Raw genomic sequence first — 21,741 nt, 5'->3', positions numbered from 1 at the left:
CACCAGGGTCAGACCAAGCCAGCTATGAGCGGTTATGGGGGGTACAGCAGACCAGCAACAGCATATGGCTTACAAGCAAACAGCCCCCAGTGCTACCCCTGCCCATCCCAACTCTTCCACGTTTGCTCGAGATGGACGTGAACCATGACAGAAGGAAAGCTAGGCGAACTCTACAAGACAGGTATAGAAACATCTCTTCCATGACAGACCACTTCGACAGGTGGTGTCACAGTAACACACCTGTTATAGAAATGATACATATAATTTTTCAAAGAAAGTTTAAATGGTGATTTACATGGCATGGTTTAACATCAAATTACTTATGTACATGTATGATGTATAATGCCAGAATTCTGTGTAATCTGTGTATATGATGTTTTTTCACAGTGAACTAAATAAAAAAGAAGAAAATTAGGATTAAAAAGGATTAATTCATTGCTTAGAAAGCATGGGAATGGCAAGAATCTCTACCGTTTCCTCTACTAGTTTAGGATTATCCTATGTTTACACAGTTTTGAGCGACATATTAAGTTTAGGCATTTATCCCATACCTAAAAATAGATTAATATCAAAGTAGTGTGACGGCATGACATTATTTTTTAATACTATTGCTTGTTTCTGTTCTCACAGAATGAATGGAGTGCTAGGAAACCTTTTGAAATCTAGAGGAGATACTTAGTATGCTGACTACAATGAAATAAATTGAATTTGCACATTATTGCTTTTGAATAGACTTTACTTTTGACCAATTGAACTCACTTCATCATTATGTATTTATGATCAATACCAGACTAGGCTACCTTTAAAAGTATGAACATATTTTATTGTTCTGTTCATTGTTTTATTGATATGATCAAATGTGTGCACATGAATAATACAAACATAATAATAAACATCTCCTAGACAGACTATGTACAATGTAATCATACATATGAATTATTCAAGAATGATCCTAAGAAGATCCAAACGAGACATTGTGTATAAATATATACAGTTAAGGCAGAAGAAAAAAAACAAACAGATGTGTACTTTTGGCTCCTTGAAGCAAAGATCCTTGATTACTGATTAATTGATAACCCTCTCTGGTTGAAGCTTTCATTCATCAGAGGTTCCTTACTTGGATTTACTTGTAGTCACAAAACCAGGATCTTGGTGTCACTAGTTCCCAGAAGCTAGTCTGTGTAAAGAAAGATATATTTTTTTGAATGACAAGCAAGACACACTTAAATCACTAAGCACATCTTAGTGCTAAGTTAATCACATCTAAACACATCTATAAAACCATAAAAAATATTAAGTCATTGTTTCTTCTATGGTGTAAATGATTGCTTGTAAAATTGTATACTATTTTTAGATGACTGTTGAAAATAGCAGTGCTTTATTTTTTATTTGCGGGTGATTTATTTTTTTTTCCCCAGCGGCAAGCACTGTAAGCACATCACAGGCCATCTGTCACTTCATCCTAAGGACTCTACAACTGGGGCATCTGTGCTTATGTATGGAGCAAAAATGTAATCTGGTCAGCAGGTCAACATTGCACCATTACTTAAACGTCTATGCTGTGCTCACATGTTAAAGGTTCAATTTCTTGTGGAAAGTGTGTGTGTGTTTGTGTGTGTGTGTGTGTGTGTCTGCTGTTGGATGTACTTGTGTCTACAGGCTATAGAGCTACAGCTGATACAGATACTGATGTCCAGATGCGTCCAAGAGCTTAAATCTGTGTTTCTGTCCTTGCGTGTCATTTGAATGCGCTTGTTTTCTATTTGCTTGCGTTGTGCGCGGCGGTGCCGTTAACGTGCAGGAGAACCTACCCCAGTACGGGGACAGTGGATGAGGGCGTACCACTCCTGACAGTACAAACACACGTGAATCCCTTGGCCAAACATAAGACAGGTCCACATGACGATGTTCCAGAAGTGACTCTTGCGTTTGTCATTTATGGCAAAGTTGAACATCACTGAAAAGTAAAAACACAAAGGCACATAAAGGCCCACACTTGCACTGCAGGTCTAAACACTTAATTCATATTACATTGAAGTGTTGTTGTAATGCATGGCATGGGCATAGCTCTTACTTCCAAAACCTGCGAATGTGCAGAACATGACTGGGTAGAAGAAGCCGAGGAGCATCGTCAGGGCATACTCATGCACCAGACCAGAGACGGCAAACACGCCCAACATGCCTGCAGAGCGGAACTTTCGCTTGGACAGCTGGGGAGGATAAGAAAGCGATTCAAAGGTCAACATCTTTAGTAGAAAAAGAGTTTGCTCTTCATGATGAACCTAATGGCTTAAGGCAGAGTATTGCAGCAGGGCTCAGAACAACAACAAAAAAGAACTAAAGTGAACTGAGTATGGCTCTGTGGAAGTGTTATTTTAAAATAGATGATTTGATCAGCAGATGAAGAGAAGATACTCACCACGAGGAAGTCTCTGTATCCGTAATAGTACAGCCAGTCATGCACCACTATGTTCCACGTGCGGTAGTAGTTGGCAAAAGAAGTTGAGTTCCACCAGTCCTAACAATAGATGACAAACTTCCCAGTTTCAGATCACTCTACCATACTTTTGAGGAAATGTAGATGGTCAATGTATTTGTTTCCACATAATATATTAAAGCTGCAGTTGGCAAGATTTTTTTGATCATATTCACTGAAACTGACACTATGCTCCGACAGAACAACCTAAATCAGCCGGTTTTAGAAAAAAAACTGGGGGGTATTCCAGAAAGCAGGTTTACTGGCTTAACTGGGTATGTTAACCCAGAGTTAGCGGTAAACCTGGGATTTCAGTTCCAGAAAGCTCAAAAAGGATCAGGCTATGTAAGTAACTATGGTAACATAGGCTCTGAACTGAACTGGGTATGTAAACCCAGAGTAAACGGTAAACCTGGGATTTCAGTTCCAGAAAGCTCAAACATGATCAGGCTATGTAAGTAACTATGGTAACATAGGCTCTGAACTTAAAGGAACCGTATGTAAGAAATGTATTTCAATTAATCATAAAATGGCCCTGATATGTCACTAGACATTAAGAAATCATGTTCATTTCAAATACTTATATCACTGACAACAGTAGTCCGGCCAGGATATTGTCATTTAAAAAGTGAAGTTGCAGCCCTCAACTGATGTTGATGTTGTGTTTTGTCATGTCATATATCGTAATATATATCGTAATTCACCGTGAGAGGGCGATAAGACCACGACATCACATGATAGCCTATACATTATTTTCCAAACTAGTTTTTCAAGAGCGCTAGAGTTTTTCAGCTGAATCCTAAATATAGGCTACTTAAAAAGCATTCTCCATCCCTACATTACGCATGGTGGATTAGAATAGAAAAAAATAAATCTTTAATGTAGGCTAGCTAGCCTACACCATAGTGGACATTTGTGTTTGGCTCACCAGACAGATGGACAAACAACATCTCAGACACATTGAACATATAATTAAAACAAGTAGGCCTACAGTACAAAAAAGGGGAAACATAGCCTATAGAAAATTAATAAATAAGTTTAAATATAGCTGTACAGCTCAGCCGGGTATGCATGTTGTCACTAAGTTTGGTTAAGAATGCTGATGGCATTTGGGATAAAATATTTTTTAATAGGCTACACACGCTCTCCGACTGGGAGTTTTTGTAGTGTTGGAGACGCAGAGCATATCGGCAAGCTGTCGGTCGGTGCGTAAAGTTTGCCTTGCGCTAAAGCAGTTCCTGCGCAACTTCATTCGTTTTCCTGGACACAAACCCACGAGGATCATTAAAGTGTAGTTTCACCAACTGGCAGGTCAGCATCACTTATTACATTTTCCAAATGTGCACCGAAATGTGTCCAATAGGCTACCCATGCCTTCCGACATTCACCCTTCCGATGATGGAGCGCAAAGGTTTAACTTGGCCCACAGCTGCAGGACCCGCGTTAAAATAGAAAATTACATTTGGGATTCTCAAGGGATTCTATGGCCCACTCAATCTGTGACAACTAGGCTAGTTTAAGAAAGCATCACTCAAAGCAGTCATAGGTGATGTCCAGTGAATTATCTTAAACATACGCATTTACACGGTCAGTTAGGCTATTCTCTGCCAAGCAAGGTCTCGGACGCAGGCGCTTAAGTATTGCTCTTTTTTTTGTTATTACAGTTCTCTCCTCCTCGTAAGCCTCGACTACTCCGCCTCTGAAAAATACGGTGCTCTTCCTTTTGCCGGTTTCACTCATGGTTTCGACTCTCAATAGATAATGCCTTTATAAGTTCGCCGTGAACGCGCACAACTCTAGGTTATCTAACACAGGGTTGATTGAACTAACTGGTAACCGGTGTTTTGGAACCGACAGCTCGGGTTTAGTCACCACAGGTTCAGACAACCCAGAGGTTAAGTTTTATCTCAGTGTTTGTTAAACCTCCTTTCTGGAATACCCCTCTGCACTTCTACCTCCACCTAGAGCCTGTTATTTGTTTTGCAAAAATCCACAGCTCCCGGTTCTTCTGGTCCAATCAGAGCAGGGCTGTGTGAGATCTGACTGTCAATCGCAGTCTGGTGCGCACTGACGAGCACAAACTCGATGAGAGGGTGGTCATGAGAGTTGTAAACATTCAAAATTTTGGCTAAGTCCCCTCAATCTGTCAGACTTGCCAACTGCAGCTTTAAGAGACATTGTTGTTGCACATAACCTAGAGGCAATACTTGCAAAATCACAACTTTCATGATGTTGAGAGCGGTGTGATAAAAATGTACCTGATAGAACATTCTGTCAGCGAATCGCATCAGCTCTGCAAAGGTGTTGAGCCAGCAGTGGAGGAAGGCATAGAAGCCGAGAAGAAACATCAGCATACCTGTGACAGGTACAAGTAACTTTAGTAGTAAGGCCACAAGAAGCTATGAAGCTGGACCAGTGCATTTTTGGTAACCTGTTCCAACCATTCACTAACCCAACTGATCCTAATTGCCACAACTCAGCCAAGCACATGGTAGGAATTTTACCTTTACACACATGTAGTTATATAATAACATGAAAGTGCATCATAATAACACCTGACTGACTATACATGAACTTGGGTCCATGTTTTGTATACAAAAATTAAAAATCCTTTAACAGGCCATGTTGGGTCTCACTGAAAGCAAGGCAACTAAGCAGGCAAGAACAAGTTGTTCCACACCAAACACTATCACCTCCCAGATCATTTCAGGAGAATGTAAACATAACCCAGCGCTCAGAGGGTTATAAAGAACACACCATAAACCCTGTTCAACCTTGTGTGTTATGTAACAACACACATAGTCTGGTTTCACAGAGCCAGTGTGGGGGTAAAGATACTGGCCTCCTGTTATGCACAGCAGGTTACCCGGGGAAATGTTACATAGATTGAAAAATGTATTGAGCTGCCTCCAAATGGACATTCTCACATACCCGTCGGAGAGGAAAACCGGCTAATGAAGCGTATTTTGTTATGACCTCTGATTAGGTAGGGGGGTATGTTCCAGGGACTGTGAGATTGGAGGTTAGCATTAAAGGTGCGGTCAGGGATTTTACGCGATTTCAAGCCCATAACATTTTTTGTCACATTCAGCAATCATCTCCTCACGACCGCTAGCTGCCCATTCTGTGAGTACACTGTAAAAAAAAACCAGTCTCTGTAGGGAGCACAGGCTCATATAACTGGAAACAAACAAAGTGGGGGCAGCGTGTCCCCCAAAACAAAAACTCTCTGGCGTGTTTCATTTGGCCCTTGGTTAAAATATAATGTATGTTTTTTTGCACAAAAGTGTCTGCTAATACATTTAAATATAAACATAAACATAAACAAACACAACTTCCTGCTAAATCCCTGACTGCACCTTTAAGAGATGGCTGGATGAGATAGAAATGCATTGCTAGACGCAAATCTGCAATAGGGACCACCATACCTGGAAATGATGCATGAAACATGGCAAGCACCAGTGTCCTTGTGGTGAAGGGTCTGTTGTCCTCATTTGTAAACACAGGAATGCACAGCCGGACAAGGATGAAATTCAAATAGAATATACTGCTCATAATCTAGGGAGAGAAAGAGGGAGAGGAATTGTTTTGTAATTTAGTAGGCTATGCATAGATGTCTTGCAAAAGGATGACCAACATAGAGTTTAATTAGTTTTATGCGCAATATGCCTATAGCTTATTCTTGTTCTGTCTATGGACTACCTATCAGTATTAGCCAACAATATGTGCTGCTGCACAATGTCAGGCTGATGGAAATGCTGTCCAAGCTTACATAGAATTCTTCATGCATTTTCTGGAGGAAAGTGGATTTCACACAAAATCTTATCTTTCTCAAGTGAGATGGCAGTAGTCTGTGAGTACATTTGATAAGAGGCCAATGGCCTTAGTTGGTCTCTGAGGTTATATGCAGGTTTGGAGAGCAGCACTCTCTACAGCTGCAGTAAGCTACTTACACCACTGGAGGGCATGTGATTACATTTTAAAACTGAGCTCCCTATGTACCAGCTAATTTCTGTTCCAGAGAGATTGCAATTTAACAGTAGTAGTAGAGAGTAGTAGAGTTTGTATAATTACGACAAAATGACAGCAAAAAGCTATTCACTGTTAATTTGCTTCAACGTCGTCTACAACCCCAAATCAGAAAAAGTTGGGACATTGTGTAAAATGCAAATAAAAATCTCATAAACTCATATTTAGCTGCAAAAAGGACACAGACAACATATCAGCATATCAAATGTTGAAAATGACACATATGACTATTTTATGGAAAATATATGTTCATTTTGAATTTGATACCAGCAACACGTTTCAAAAAAAGTTGGGACGGGGCCAAGAAAATGCTGGAAAAGTTGTGTAATTATAAAGAAAACAAAAGAAAAATTGTTTCAACTAATTAAGGTAACATGATTGGGTATGAAAAACAGCATCCCAGAAAGGCAGAGTCTCTTAGAAGTAAAGATGTAGAGGTATTCATCACTCACTGGACAAACTATGAAACAATATAATTATAATGCTTCTTAATTGTGAAGTATTAGTGGAGTTCATCATCTACAGTACATAATATCATTAAAATATTCAGAGAATCCAGAGAAATCTTTGCAAACAAGGGACAGAGATGAAAAAACAGTATTGGATGGCCGTGGTTTTTTGGACCTCAGTTGGCACTGCATTAAAACCAGACCTTTTTCTGTAATGAAAATCATTGTATGGGCTCAGGTAAACCTCTGAAAACCATTGTCTATGAGCACAGTTTGATACTCAATTCAGAAATGCTAGTTAAACTTTACCCTGCAAAAGAAGACATTGTATTTAGAGGGGATACAGAAATACCACCGTCTGATCTGGGCCTGAGCTGGTATAAAACAGACTGAGATAAAGTTGAGAAGGTTCCTGTGTTGAGATCAATCAACATTTGCCATTATTTTTGGAAATCATGGACTCCTCTGGGCTAAAGAGGAGAGGACCTATTCAACTATCCAATTTATCCAACTTGTTATAGTGCTCAGTTCAAAACCCAGCATCTATGACGGTGTGGAGGTGCATTTGTGCCTATATGGGCATCTTGCACATCTGGCAAGGCACAATCAATTCAGAATGACGTATACAGGTTTTGAACAACATATACTGCCTTCCAGGCAATGTCTTTTTCGGGGAAGACTTTGAATATTTCAGGAAAACAATGGCAAAATGAATTCTGCACATATTTAAACAGCATTTCTCCATAAAGGAAGAGTCCGGGTGCTAAAATGGCCTGTCTGCAATCCAGACCTGTTAAATTAGGTACATCATGGAATGAAAAACATGATTGTGAAAATATTACATACTGCTGAGCAACTGCAATCCTATCGGGCAGGAATGGGACATTTCATTCTGAAAACTCTAGCAACTGGTCTCCTCAGTTCCTAAACTGAATTTATTTTAATGTATTTATTTTATTTAAATTTAAATGTATTATATTTATATTTATGTGTACTATATTTAGTATTTAGTTTTGTTAGTTTTTCTTATCTTCTACTGTCTCTATTGTACAGTGGAGTTTGGTTATATGTTTATACTTATATTTACCATTTCTGCTGTAAGTGCATGTTGTGTGTGATGTCTGTATGCTACTGAGACCTTGAATTTCCCCTTGGGGATCAATAAAGTATCTATCTATCTATCTATCTATCTATCTATCTATCTATCTATCTATCTATCTATCTATCTATCTATCTATCTATCTATCTATTTAATCTAAACATTTATAGGATGTTGTTAAATGAAGAGGTGGAGCAGCACAGTGGTTAACATGCCCCTGTCCCAACTTTTCTTGAAACATGTTGCTGGCATCAAATTCAAAATGAACATAATATTTTCCATGAAATCAACATTTTCCTTTTTAACATTTGATATGTTGTCTATGTCCCTTTTGCAACTAAATATGGTTTTAAGAGATTCGTATATTATCACATTCTGTTTTTATTTGCATTTTACACAACGTCCCAACTTCTTTTGATTTGGGGTTGTAATTTTTTGCTGCAACAAAGATGATTTCACAGCGAATTACCTTGAACAAATTTAATCCAATGTAGTTCCACCTAATGTAGGGGTTTCTGGAATGAGAAACAGTGGATTAACACTCTATTATACACACATTACTCATTATTATACACATATTAGCTTTCTGTAGACATGCTGAAAAGATCACCATTATTCATTTCATCTAATGGTGGTTCAGCATTGTCTGATGGCATTCGGCTATAAACGGCTCACCTGGGGTAAGACTCCCGGAATATCAGAGTGGGAGCAAACAGAAAATAAAGGTAACTGGACAGCGTGGGTGTTTTTGGAGGACATCCTTTAAAAAGAACACATAAAAATCATAAATGTTTTGAATGCTTGTAATGTAAGGGTAGATTCATACACTTATTTTCATAAATTCTGTGCTGTTTAGGAGGATGCTTTGAAGCAATCAGCAGTGATGCTACCTGATCTGCTGTGGCAGCTAAATGTAATGCATCTGTCATGGGGGCATGTTGTTAGTGGAGCAGAATTACCTTCCTTGGGCTTGTTCTGGATGACAGCAGGAACGGTCTCGCGGATGAAAGAGTAGCTTTTCATGAAGAATCTGATCTGAGGAGAACCGGGAGAGATTCACCCTGTCAGCAGCAGCACACATTTTCACAAAGACACACCAGGTAGCCTACCTGCTTTGGGGTCAGAACTCGCTTTGATCCAACTGCCTCAAATTAACCAGGGGCAGAGATGGAACAGGAAGAGAGAAGCTGGCATCTATCCGCAGATGAAATCTAGTTTAAAATCTGCATTATACATGTGCCCATGAAATTGCCTTTGAAATGGGGGCCCAAGCGATTGATGGCTGCAATTCATGTAGATATTTTTTTAGTGTGTCATCCACTACTAGTCAATTCAAGACATTTGGAGCTCTGAAATGGCGAGTTCTCTATCTACACTACGTTCCCTTTATCTCTCCCATCCCATCCCATTGCATCAGAGATATTTCTGTTGCAATCAGGCATCCCACAGTTATCTAGGATTTTTAGAACACTGTGTGTTTTGGCTTGGCACTAGGACTCGAGGGACTCAGAGGTATCACCATAAAGCACAAAGCCTTCATCTTTCAGGGAATTGTACAAAATGTGTAAAGCACATTTGTGCATAGTTTCAGAAATAATTAACAGCTTGGCATGACATACCATCAGATTAAGGAGAGACGAAGGTCATTCGTTTCTAAATGATTGGCCCCTTTTTCCCTAATTCATATGGGTATTGCTTTGGTTTCGGGAAAAAATGCGATCAATATTAAAATAAAGGAATATGAAGGACTTTGATTCGTACTGTGTACTTTTGGGACCTTGACTCAGCACAGGAGGAGCCCTATTAACAGCTACACAAGGGACGTTGAGTTGGCACGGACAGTGTATGCTGTGATATGGCCTAATTAGTAACTCATTGACTACACTGAGGCTTTATTGGCTTGTTAATGAGTTGTTCCAGGTTTTATATCAACCAAACCAACCTAACTCATCGACTATATAAATAAACACCCACACCCACACAAACACACACACATACACCCCCCCCCCCCCACACACACACACACACACACACTCAAACACACACATACACATAAACACACGCGTACACGCACACAAGTGAACACCCATGATACGCATATGCACGTATGTGTGTGAATATATATGTTTATTTACATGGTTAGTGAGCCAGGTTGATGATACAGTATCTGAGAGAGTATTGCTCCTGTACCTGCTCGATGGCGAGGATGAATCGTGAGGCTGGAGGGAGTTGGTGGTGCAGGATCACATAGACGGGGAACACGAGCAGCAGTGCAGTCTCCGCCACTGCCAGCAGCAGGCCTGCCGTGATGGACACCAGGACCTTCCAGCCACTGCTGTGGTACAGTTCTCCCCACACACACAGCGCAAAGTAGGGCCCCAGCAACGTGTAGCTGAACATGAGCAGCCAGGACCACACCACCACCGACAGCTGCCCGAAGGCATAGAAGAAGAGGTCAAACTCGGGCACCAGTCTACAGGGGAGATAAACATGTTCAATAGTGGTGAAGAACGACTCATATAGATCTAATATAGACTAAATATAAGCAACGACGTTTAGGATAGTTTAATGATTTAAAAACAAATCCTTGTGTTCACAAGAGGTTAAATGCCTGCTTGAGATGCTTATTTAGTTAATTATTTAATAAACCAGATCAAATCCAATCCAGGTTAAAAATCATATGGGGCCTGATTCCCTATATGCACCTTCTGACCATCCAATCTACCAGAAATTCTGTCTTTTTAGACCTTAGAGCTCTGAAATTATTTTGTGGTAATTTTAATTTAGACCCTCTCTTCACCACCCAAGCCTAGGAAAGCTGTCTCCTGATAGAATCTATTACTGCTCAGTTTCCTCACAGAAGGCAAAGCTGAGTGATTGAAATCGACAAGCAGGAAGTCCGTCCCAGCCTGCAGATACAGGTGTACTGAATGATAAGACATACATGGGTCAATGGGTTCTCTGAGCTACTGTCTGGTGTTCAACAGTCACACTCAGCTTGTTCCCCAGGCGTGTGCGCGCACACACACACACATACAAGACATACTACACATACACACACACACATACAAGACATACTACACATGCACACACACACACAGACTTAGTATATGGCACACAGTACTTTTACACCCTCCCACGCAGACAGTTGCCCCCCCCCCCCACACACACAGATTCACAAGCTCCTAATTACCTGCCCTGGTCGATGTAGTCCACAGCTATGGTGCTGCTTATGAAGAGGAACAGGGCAGCAATGAACATGTGGTAGATGGTCCTGATGTGACTGATCTCAAAGAGCTCACTGAAAAAGTAGACAACAGCAAAGTGGTACAATGAGACGTTTTTTTGAACAACTGAACAACATTTTTGTAAAACATGTGTTTTACTTGTTTGACACTGCTCAGCACTCACTCTAATAAGGATTGTCTGGCAATGAAGGCTTTTCCATCCCCTGGCTTGTGTAATCTGTGGTGAATAAGTGGCTAATTTACTTTACAATGACCACATCATTATCATCCAGTAAGATGTTCTTAATTACTAATCATTTATCAGCCGCGGGCTATCATACACTGTCCTCACCGGGAAGCATTCTTCGGCTCTTTCCTGTCCACAGGTGAGTTGGTGTGCTTGGAGAAGGACTCCACAGACTCTTTGATGGTCCTGTCCAGCAGGCCACTGATTTGATCCTGAACCTCCTCGAGAACGCCCACCTTCACTTGCTATAGATGGACACGGCAACAGTGTCAACAACAACAACAACAACAACAGCATACATTTAACATACATGATGAGCTCTACAGGCCTGTGCCAGTAACACATATAGAAATCCAGCTTTGGTCCGGTCCCTTAACCCTTAAGCTGGTACCGTCACACCGGTGTAACAGGAATGTTAGAAATTGAACATTCTAAAGAATATCTGGGTACTTTGAATTCAGCCAGTGCAGAGCCTTATAGATATCTATAAGGCTTTGAACCAGTGCCTATACCTTGCATTGTTGCGGAACAGAATCTTCTGTTGGAATGTTCACAACTCCCCTGCTGAAGGGTTAAACAAGGTGGTCAAGCTGGTGACAGAGCTGCTTTAGAGTTTTTTTTTTTTTTTTTTTAAACTGCTTTAATCTGGCGAAAATCAATCATGGATTAATGGGGGCAGTAAATACATCCCAAGCTGGTCACTGCCTGGATAGCGGCAGCCCAAGGAGAGCGGATAGCAGCTTGATCTGGTGGATCCGCTCCGGAATTCTTACTATAAGCGGAAAAGAACCTCGTACGTACCTCCATATGCTTCCTCCAGAGTCTTAAATCCTCCAGCTGGAGCTCGGCAGGTTTCACTAGTGACCGAAACAAAACAATGATTAGATTATGCCAGTTTGCCACAGTCTTACAGTATGGGCTTAAACATTCAGAATATACATGATACACAAGGATTGAACATGAGCAGTCCTTATTAACATGAGCAGTTCCTTCTTTTTACCTCCAACATCTACGTGGGTATGATAGGTCTAAATAACAAAATTGGAAAAGTAAGAGAAATGGCCATATTTTGTTTGATTGGTTTATGGGTTCATAGAAAGTTAAGAGCCCAATGGCTTTTCTGCAATGTGAAATGACATCATGAAACAGTCAGCACCAATGATGCCAGAATGATTCCATGTTATGTCACAATTGATTTGTACAGCAGCTGAACAGTCTTATTTGAGTCTTGCCTCACCTTCACAGTGTTAATTAAAGTCAAATGGTACATGCTGAGCTATTCAGTTATTCCACATCAAAACAGTAAGAACTCATAACTCATAATTCAGTGGTGTCTTTGCAGAGAGAAAGCCATCCAGAAGCACCCAGGGGGAAAAGAGAGACCTGCACAATACTTCAATATGCTTCTTTTCAATTCCCTTCATCAGTTCCCTTCAGTTCATCATGTTGCACTTCACTGCATTTGTAATCCCAAACTGTGTTGGTTAATATGAATATATGAACCTTCTCAAAACTCTTGACTACGCTCTGCAATGCTCCTCTTACTTCTGGAGTCAAATGAAATTGAGCGGGAGTACGTATAGGCGGGGCCAGCCTAGTGGACAGCAGCATGTCGAGGGGATTCAAGTACAGGGATAGATAGATAGATAGATAGATACTTTATTGATCCCCAAGGGGAAATTCAAGGACTGACCCAGACCCACTGAATGTTTATGCTATCCTATGGCTATCTTCTGAACTGGAGTTACCTACAGTGCTTTTGTCGGTCATCAGCGCTGTCCTCAGTCACTAGTAGAATGTTACACATACATTTGTAAACAATGATAAGACCCCAACTGGTCCCGATGTCTCCCTTCACCAGATAACGTATAGAAGAAAGATAGAGAGGTGTCGTTGACCGCCAGTGGCCCCTGTCTCACCAGTGGGCTGGTTTAGATTAAAACCATACTAGAGATGCACCGATTGCAAAATTTTGGGCCGATTCCAATTTCCAATTTGTTTGACCTGCCGATACCGATTTTAGCTGATTCCGATTTCATTTCTTCTAACCACCTTACAGTCTACAGGGGAGATAAACATTTATAATAGTGGTGAAGAATTACTCATAAGGATCTAACTAAATATAAGCAACAACGTTTATGATAGTTTAATGATTTAAAAAGAAATGTGTTTACAAGAGATTAATTGTCTGCTTGAGGTGCTTATTTAGTTCATAGAAAGTTAAGAGCCCAAGTGGCTTTTCTACAATGTGAAATTACATCATGAAACAGTCAGCACCAAAGATTCTAGCAAAGATTCTATAGTTAACTTTATCAACCGTCTCTGATTCTAGAGCGGAGCAGAGCTCTGTTCTAGAATCTTTGGTTAGCGCCAATTATCTGCCAACGCAGCTCTTTCTAGCCAGAATGATTCCATGTTGTCACAATTGATTTTTACAGCTGTACAGGCTTTTTTTAAATCATGAGGAACATTTCTTTGGCATGACAACACTGAGCATAGGCCTATGCCAGCCATTTGAAACAGCATTAACAATTCCAATTTATTACCAATTTATGTCATGAATCCACAGAATTAATTTCACATTTGGTGACATTTTATGACTAGATAAGAGACCTGGTGACATAATCATTTGTAAATGAAACTGCGTTCAAACAGTGGGGAGCGTGATCTTGACCAGAATATTGCTCTATTGTACTTAAAATAGCGCTGCAGAGACATTTCCTGAGAAGAAACTGTCTTGTGCTGATGGTGTGAAAACAGGAAGACATGTAGACGCACCAGGTGTTGAAACTCCGTTTTCTGTGGGGTGGTCTCTCTGGGATGTTGAGGTGTTGCGATGGTGCACATTGCTGCTTGTGTCCGTGGTCGCCATGGCCCGTGCCCGGTCCCTGGAGGTGTCCACTGAAGGTCAGATAATGAAGGATATACAGTATGGTCACTGCAGAATCCAAGCACAGAAAGCAATTCACAGCAGCACCACACATCAAATGCCATGGCCAGCCTAGTGGAGAGCAGCATGTCAAGGGATTCCAGTACAGGGACTATGGGACTCTGACCCAGACCCACTGAATGTTTATGCTATCCTATGGCTATCTGCTGAACTGGAGTTACCTGCAGTGCTTTTGTCGGTCATAAGCGCTGTCCACAGTCACTAGTAGAATGTTACACATACATTTGTAAACAATGATAAGACCCCAACTGGCCCTGATGTCTCCCTTCACCAGATAACGTATAGAAGAAAGATAGAGAGGTGTCGTTGACCTGTGTGTCTGTCTCACCAGTGGGCTGGTTTAGATTAAAACCATTTTACCAAGAACTTGTTGATTAGAACATCTTGAGTACAATTTTTTTACTGACTGATAGTCAGTAAGCAAAATGAGACCTGAAGAATTTGGATATGATATTATGTTATAGATGGCTGTAGGCGTGGGCATGATATTCTGCTGTAGATGCCCCAATAATGCAAGCATATCAAATGTGTTTGTATGAGCCTTTTGGCAACTTGATTAATACAATTTGTATGAATGCTAATGTTATTCATTAAGCTGTGAGAACAGGCTGTAGGTACTGCCTTGTGTGAATTAAAGATAGCACCAATCAGTCAGAGTAATAAGTCATTTTATTTAATTAATGAATCTTGTGTTACACATACTAGACTGTGATTAATATGCCGAGTTGAAGTCTGTTAGATAGGACATTGTTCTCATTATTTGTTTCATGTGTAATAGATACAGTAAGTGGGCATCATATATTGCTGAGAGATAGATCATTCTTACGTGTAGCAATCATAATCTTGCAACTATATGAAAAAAGATCTACCTCCATTTTTGTACCCAAATGTCCACATCAGCCATGTAAAGGTGCTTTGTTGGGTGAACTTAATGTAAAGGATAACAGCTCTCTGTCTCCCTTTGACTTGCAATCAAATGCCTATCAGACAAGCACAGCATTCGACGTATAGAAAGTATATGACTCCAGGGAGACTCTCTGAAGCACTATCGAAGGAGCAGCTTATCAGTGCACGGATGGTCAGTGAGGTTCATCGACACTTCCCCTCGTCATCGGCCTGCCTGCGATACCGAGTGACTCCTCATCTGGATAGACCAGTACACTATCTCAGAGTCTTCAAGGACTGATCTATCCAGTTGTCTATGAATTTATGGCATAAGGTCAGTCAGACCTGCAGAAGCTGATAGGAACTGATTTTAACATTATCAGTCATAGAAACAGAAAACATGGGGCAGTTGATAAAGCACTCTGTCCAGTCATTTATGTCACTCCCCTTGTGATAGGAATATCTATTTGCTATCTTTCGTTGCATCATGGCAGAGAGCCAGAAGGAAACTGAGCTTGCAGGCAATAAATAAAGTATGCAGGCAGAAAATACAGTAGCCTATATGTCCGAAAAACAGACAAATGTCATAATTTCATGGAGATTATGGTTAGTTCCTGGATTTCACAAACCATGACCGGTTAATACATTGGTCACAGGAGTCAGATTTCCTAACTGAACAACAATGCTCTCACATTAGTCAGCAATCTAAGTAACAGCCATTACAGATGACACTTTTAAAGCGGCCCGTCACAAAGCACACTAAGAGAGGGGATTAGTAACCCAGATTAGAATTCAGGTTTGGGACTAAAGGGCTGTTCTGAATATGGTATCGCAGAATCACATTATTTCATGTTCATATTAAAACCCTGAACTGTAAGCAAAGTAGTCCCTGAGATTGACATATCATATACACATAGGAGTAAGATGTGTGAGTGTGTGTTGTAGAGAGAGTGCACAATTCCATAGAGATGTGGCTTGGCAGAGTTCAGGTCAGTACAATGTATTAACAGTATTTTATGACATCTATAAATGTTCACACACCCTCACACCCAAAGGAAGCTTTGTTTAAACTAACAAAATATGTGTGGATATAGGAAAGTTAAGGTGCCAAAGACCAAAAAATGTCAGTTTTCCTTTCTTTTCCAAGATGCTTTGTTCTCTCGCCTGGATCTGTTGAGGGATGCTTTATCAAGCCTCTCCAGTGCCCCTCTCTATGCAAGTCTTAATGAAGGAATGGAGGAGACATTGCTTGTGATACTCACCTTCTGAAAACTGTTTGAGGTCAACAAAACAAAATGCCTTTGCCTTAGAATTACTGTTGGCAATATATTTAATACAAGCACTAGGGGAACAGGGTCCTTGTTGAATTATTTACAGGTAAAAAACAGATCTGAAATACTTTATATCTTTTTTGAAGTACAGTATATGTAATAAATAATTCTCTGATCATTTCTATCAATCATTTGATCTCTCTCAGAGCTTTCCACAGATAATATTTCATAGTTGTACTTACAGAGATTGCTGATGAATCAACAGCTGCTCGGGATTACCTGCTGGAGTGACTGACAGATCCCATACATGTGAAGAGACGCATTTTAAATTGTGCATTTATACTGTTCAGGCTTTGCCAGATAAGTGCTACCTGGGAGTGTGTGTGTGATCTTTGCCCTGTTTAACTCCTGGCTGCAGTTCTAACTCATGGTTGTAGGCCAGCAGTGAGGTCATGTCCCAACCCCCTCTGCCCTGTTCGTGCTCACTTACTGTCTCTCTCGCTCTCTCTCTCTCTCACACACACACACACACTTGATGAACTAGTGTGACAACATTATATAAATCAATGGTTTGAGACATATGATGTAGGCCATCAGCCTCTGTTGTGAGAAACCAGTGGTAAATATGTTGTAGTACCTGGTGTCATTGACCTTGTTTGTTAGGATGGCTGTGGAAAAGACAACCTTATCTGTTCCTCTCTCCTGTGTTTAAGGCTTCCTTTTTCCAATGATAGAACATAAAGAGGATTAAAGCTGTAAGATGAAAGATTTGACATCAAACTCCCAAGAGCATTTTTATAGCACTGCGTCTTTATTGAAATGTGTTTTCTTTTAGATAACGTGATTTCTCCTCAGCTACAGAGGCATGTTGTACACAGCATGCACTATTCACACACAATAAACAAACAAACAATCAAACAATCAATCAACCAACCAAACAAACAAACAAACAATGACATGTCCACCGGCCCATGAAAACATAGTTGTTTACTATACTGTATTTGCCATTCAATTGCTTAGATTGGAAGATTTTTGAGTTGATATATGCACCTATATGAATCAGCAGAATGCATTCAGTACCAGAAGCGCGACTTTTGCTGTATGACACAGAACCTGAGGCGAATGATGGACATGAGGAGATCTAAACTGGAATATTATCACCATTTCAAACACGCTTTCTGGCCCCCTATATCTGTAGCATTGGTCAAAGGGTAGCAGAAATAACCTACAGTTACCTCTTCACATTGAGGGGGCAGTATTGTGGGTTCAAAAGAGAATTTCACTGTATTGTAGCTCTGTTTAATGCATGTTGTTTAAACACAAGCTTTTTTCTCTCAGACATTCAAAACTGACATGTATTTTTTTTTTTTCAACTCACACTGTGCAATGCTCTCCACTCTACCACTGCAACACATTTGACAGCCAAATGGAATTAAAATAGTTCTACAATGAGTTGAGTTCTACAAGTTTGAGTTCTTGAGTTCTACAATATCTACTTCACATCTGCCACACGCTCCGCAGCACAGCGTACCTCTCCTGCTAACTGTACTCATCCGCTACTACACAACACAATGCTACAGTTCTCCACAGACAGATGTATCTAGCTGAGGCACGCTATCTTTAGTGCAACGCAAGGGGTTTACTGAGTTAACTTGCAGAGGTGGAGGGATTCCAGATTCAAAGAGTAGGCCTAACTACAGTCACCATGTTTTTTGCCCTGTGCATACACTGAACACGCTGACTTCACTGTCTGCTTACACCAATGGCTGTGCCAATTAGCTCATTTGGATGGTCAAAAAAACAAAAAAACCTATAGCAGACGTCTACTTCCTGAACCTGGCCGTCCTACCTCTGGATATTTGTGGGCATTGGCAAAGTAAAGGGATAATTGATCTAACATGGAGCAGGAAGCTGACAGTGGGCGCAGTTAAAAAGAGTGAGCTTCTGTGGCTGCTAATAAGTGGGTCTACCCCCCCTCCAGGACTCCATCGCCCCCACAGACAGAACACCTCCTCTCAGCTCCTCACTGCCCACTGGAGCCCCTCTCTCTCCCAACTGGCTGATCAGGAGTGCGGTATAGAGGGGGGCAATCAGGGGGCATCCAGAGCTAAGAAGAAATGAATGTGTGTGTGGTGCAGGAAAGAGAGACCTGCCACAGACCACAGAGGGCGTGAACTGTCTGAGAGTCTGTGAGGTATGTGCATGGACTCTGGACAGGTGAGGCAGACTCACAGATCTGCAGATCAGAGGCTAGCTACACTGGACAGGTGAGGCAGACTCACAGATCTGAGATCAGAGGCTAGCTACACTGGACAGGTGAGGCAGACTCACAGATCTGAGATCAGAGGCTAGCTACACTGGACAGGTGAGGCAGACTCACAGATCTGAGATCAGAGGCTAGCTACACTGGCTGATGTAGCCGCAGCTCTGTCTTTGAGGGAGCTGCCAGTGCTGTAGTGCTGCTCTCAGATGCTCCTGTCTCTATGAGAAAGACCTGGCAAAGTCCACTCCTATAGGAGCTGATTCAGCTGCTGCCTACAGAGTCCTGCTTCATGTCAGAGTAAACAGAAAAGTACCAGTAGTAAAGTGAAGGAGGTGGTGGAGATTGGTTTCCAATGGTAGTTAGCTTTACATCAGACATTCCCCCCCTCTCTCTCTCTCTCTCTCACACACACACACACACACTCTCTCTCTCTCTCTTCATTTGTCTCCATCATACCTTAGTTCTGTCCTTCACTCTACATTCTACACGTTCATGCTCTTGCTCTGTCCTGGCCTCTTTTCTATAGTTGGATTTTTTAGATATAATTAAGTATTCAGTATAATAAACAATCTGTAATAAATATAATGCCTAAACACTCAAGGTAGCAAGCAAATACACATGTCAATAAATAGATATGCAAATAAATAAATAAATACTTGAATAAATAAATTAATACATACATACATAAATAAATAATCTACAAAATCTCTGAAAAACATGAACATTCATTACATTCCATGAGAATTCATGATAACTGCAATAGGTAAAAAAAAAAAAAAAAACAGTTACCAAACAAATATTCAACATAATCAATAATATAACAATTGCTTTAAGTGAAATAACTAATTATGGTGGACTGTATAAAAATAGGACTACTCTAGTGCTTCAGCCTCACCCCTATGTATCCTTGCACTATTCTGTGGGAGTACATCTACCATGTACAGCCAGTGGAGACATCACTACAGACACACTGACATAAGACAGAGGGAACGACTCACAAAACACATCCTCACCACGCGGAGGGTGATACACACTGGAAAAAGCTTACATGTAAATATGCATCATTTCTAAAAACCACATACTTGGATGATATCATGGCTGCTTGCTTTTCCCCCCTTGAGGAGCGACTGCCGTCTTAGTAGGGACAGCTTCCATCCTTCAGGTTAATGCGGTTGTGGAAAATTTCTCTGCAATGCCACAGTGCAGTCTCATGACTACAGCTTATTATACACATTATATTCACTGGGGTTGGAAGGGGTTGCGTCTGGGTATATGGGGCAGCAGCCTTCATTAATCTCTCTGCTCCTCCTGTTGCTGAATTCTGTTTCTCTCTCTATCTCTTATCACAGGGAGGAAGGTGTATCACTGTAACACATTTCCAAGGGGGCTGCATATATACACAAAGGGGATTATTTGCTCCAGTGTACAAAACAAATTATATGAATAGGACTTTTTTGTTTTTGTTTGTCAATTTTTTGTTGTTACTGTTTAAGGCTCTGCTATGTGTGTGTGTGTGTGTGTGTGTGTGTGTGTGTGTGTGTGTGTGTGTGTGTGTGTGTGGGCAATAGACCGCGGCACATGCACCTAGTTCAAGGAGCAAGGCTTGACAGTGTGTGCTCACATGGTTCTGATTGGATGCCTCTGTGTGGTTAGAAATGCCCCTCTGATGAAAATGACTCCCTCTGAACCAGTCTATATGTGCCTGCCCTGGAACTGACTGAAAGTATCCAAATTTACAGAATGAAAAAATAAGGGGGGAGGGGGATAGCACAGGTTTATACAGAACTGCAGTACACATTATGTCAAGGTGCACTTCCCACACAATAAGTCAAACAGCACACCCTAGTGGCCAGAAGAAACACTGCATGCTCTCCAAGAACCTCCACTGGTCAGTCCTATTTACTCCAGCAAAAAAAATGGGAGTTTCGAGCATTAGAGAGGCTGCCAGTGCTAAGCATTAAGAAGCCACAGTGTCTGCCACAGTTAAGTTTTTCTCTACATGTATTCTATGTACATCATAAAACTACGAAGTATTGAAAGGAAGGAGTATTAGGGGTACAGGGGTTTGGCGAGCTGAAGGGGAGAACTTGAGACTAGGAGACAGGAGGATTCTGGGTCCAGAGGGTTAGATCTGAATAGGGTCGGCAGGGCAGGGGAGTTATGAGAAACTGATAGGCAGCATGCTGATATACACAGGAGACTCTGGATGAGGCTGTTCATCTAGGGAGAAAGAGAGAGAGAGAGAGAGAAGAGAGAAACAGAGAAAGAGAGAGAAGAGAGAAATGGAGAAAGAGAGAAGAGAGAAACGGAGAAAGAAACAAAGAAAGGCGGAGTTAATGAAGTATAAGACAACATCTGCAACAGCACCATGCCTTTGCGTGTCTGAGCCTTGTTCTCTGTTAGTACACTTGGGGAGACATCCTGTTTCAACTGAGTGAGTAGTGAGTCTTTTGAGCAGCCTACCACCCATAAAATAAAACATCATTCTGCATCCGCTCTAGCAGATGCAGGTGTTCTCTGATGGTACACAGACCAAAAAGAGACAAACAGCCCTGTCTATGGTCTATGCCTGTGCCATCTGAACAGCCGAGATAATGGAAGCAGAGATGAGGGAAGAACTGACTGCATTTCAAATGGTCCTTCACTCTCCTCAGCACCAATGTTGAATCTCTTCAGAAGGTGCATCTTCATTTATCACACACTCCTGCAGTAAAAGGTAGTTTGTGTGTGTGTACATGTGTCTGAGTGTGTGTGTGTGTGTGTGTGTGTGTGTGTGTGTGTGTGGAGGGTGTGTGTGTAGGACATTTTTAGGAGCACACATCCCCTTTGGAGCCAAGCACCCTGA

The 21,741-nt window shown here is 41.1% G+C and overlaps 1 protein-coding gene across 1 annotated transcript; it reads right to left on the bottom strand.

Moving 5' to 3' along the window:
• Nucleotides 1-807: 807 nt before the first annotated feature.
• soat2 (sterol O-acyltransferase 2) lies at nt 808-14,399 on the bottom strand. Its single transcript, XM_076268629.1, has 15 exons — nt 14,306-14,399; nt 12,329-12,384; nt 11,633-11,772; nt 11,465-11,518; nt 11,247-11,354; nt 10,244-10,526; nt 9,013-9,088; nt 8,729-8,813; nt 8,523-8,568; nt 5,905-6,034; nt 4,735-4,832; nt 2,420-2,518; nt 2,075-2,210; nt 1,812-1,957; nt 808-1,177 (listed from the first exon to the last, which is right to left on the bottom strand). Exons 1-15 carry the CDS (start codon nt 14,397-14,399, stop codon nt 1,124-1,126), a joined length of 1,605 nt encoding a protein of 534 aa, XP_076124744.1. The 3' UTR covers nt 808-1,123.
• Between the last annotated feature and the right edge of the window lie 7,342 nt (nt 14,400-21,741).

This window comes from Alosa pseudoharengus, unplaced genomic scaffold (assembly GCF_046254945.1).
Source record: "Alosa pseudoharengus isolate Yale_2024_CS ecotype anadromous, Long Island Sound unplaced genomic scaffold, YU_APseudo_1.1 YU_APseudo_1.1_scf_5, whole genome shotgun sequence".
NCBI classification, from domain to species: Eukaryota; Metazoa; Chordata; class Actinopteri; order Clupeiformes; family Clupeidae; genus Alosa; species Alosa pseudoharengus.
Note: the sequence above shows the minus strand (reverse complement) of the source record. Positions and strands in the feature narration are given on the sequence as shown.

Bases quoted from the DNA above. Each gene is read 5' to 3' on its own strand.
- soat2 (XM_076268629.1), bottom strand. From the start codon at position 14,399: ATGGCGACCACGGACACAAGCAGCAATGTGCACCATCGCAACACCTCA. The intron at 2,211-2,419 runs GTGAGTATCTTC...TATCCTCCCCAG, and splicing joins GATACAGAGACTTCCTCGTG to CTGTCCAAGCGAAAGTTCCG. The intron at 1,178-1,811 runs GTAGGTTCTCCT...TTCTTTACACAG, and splicing joins TCCACTGTCCCCGTACTGGG to ACTAGCTTCTGGGAACTAGT.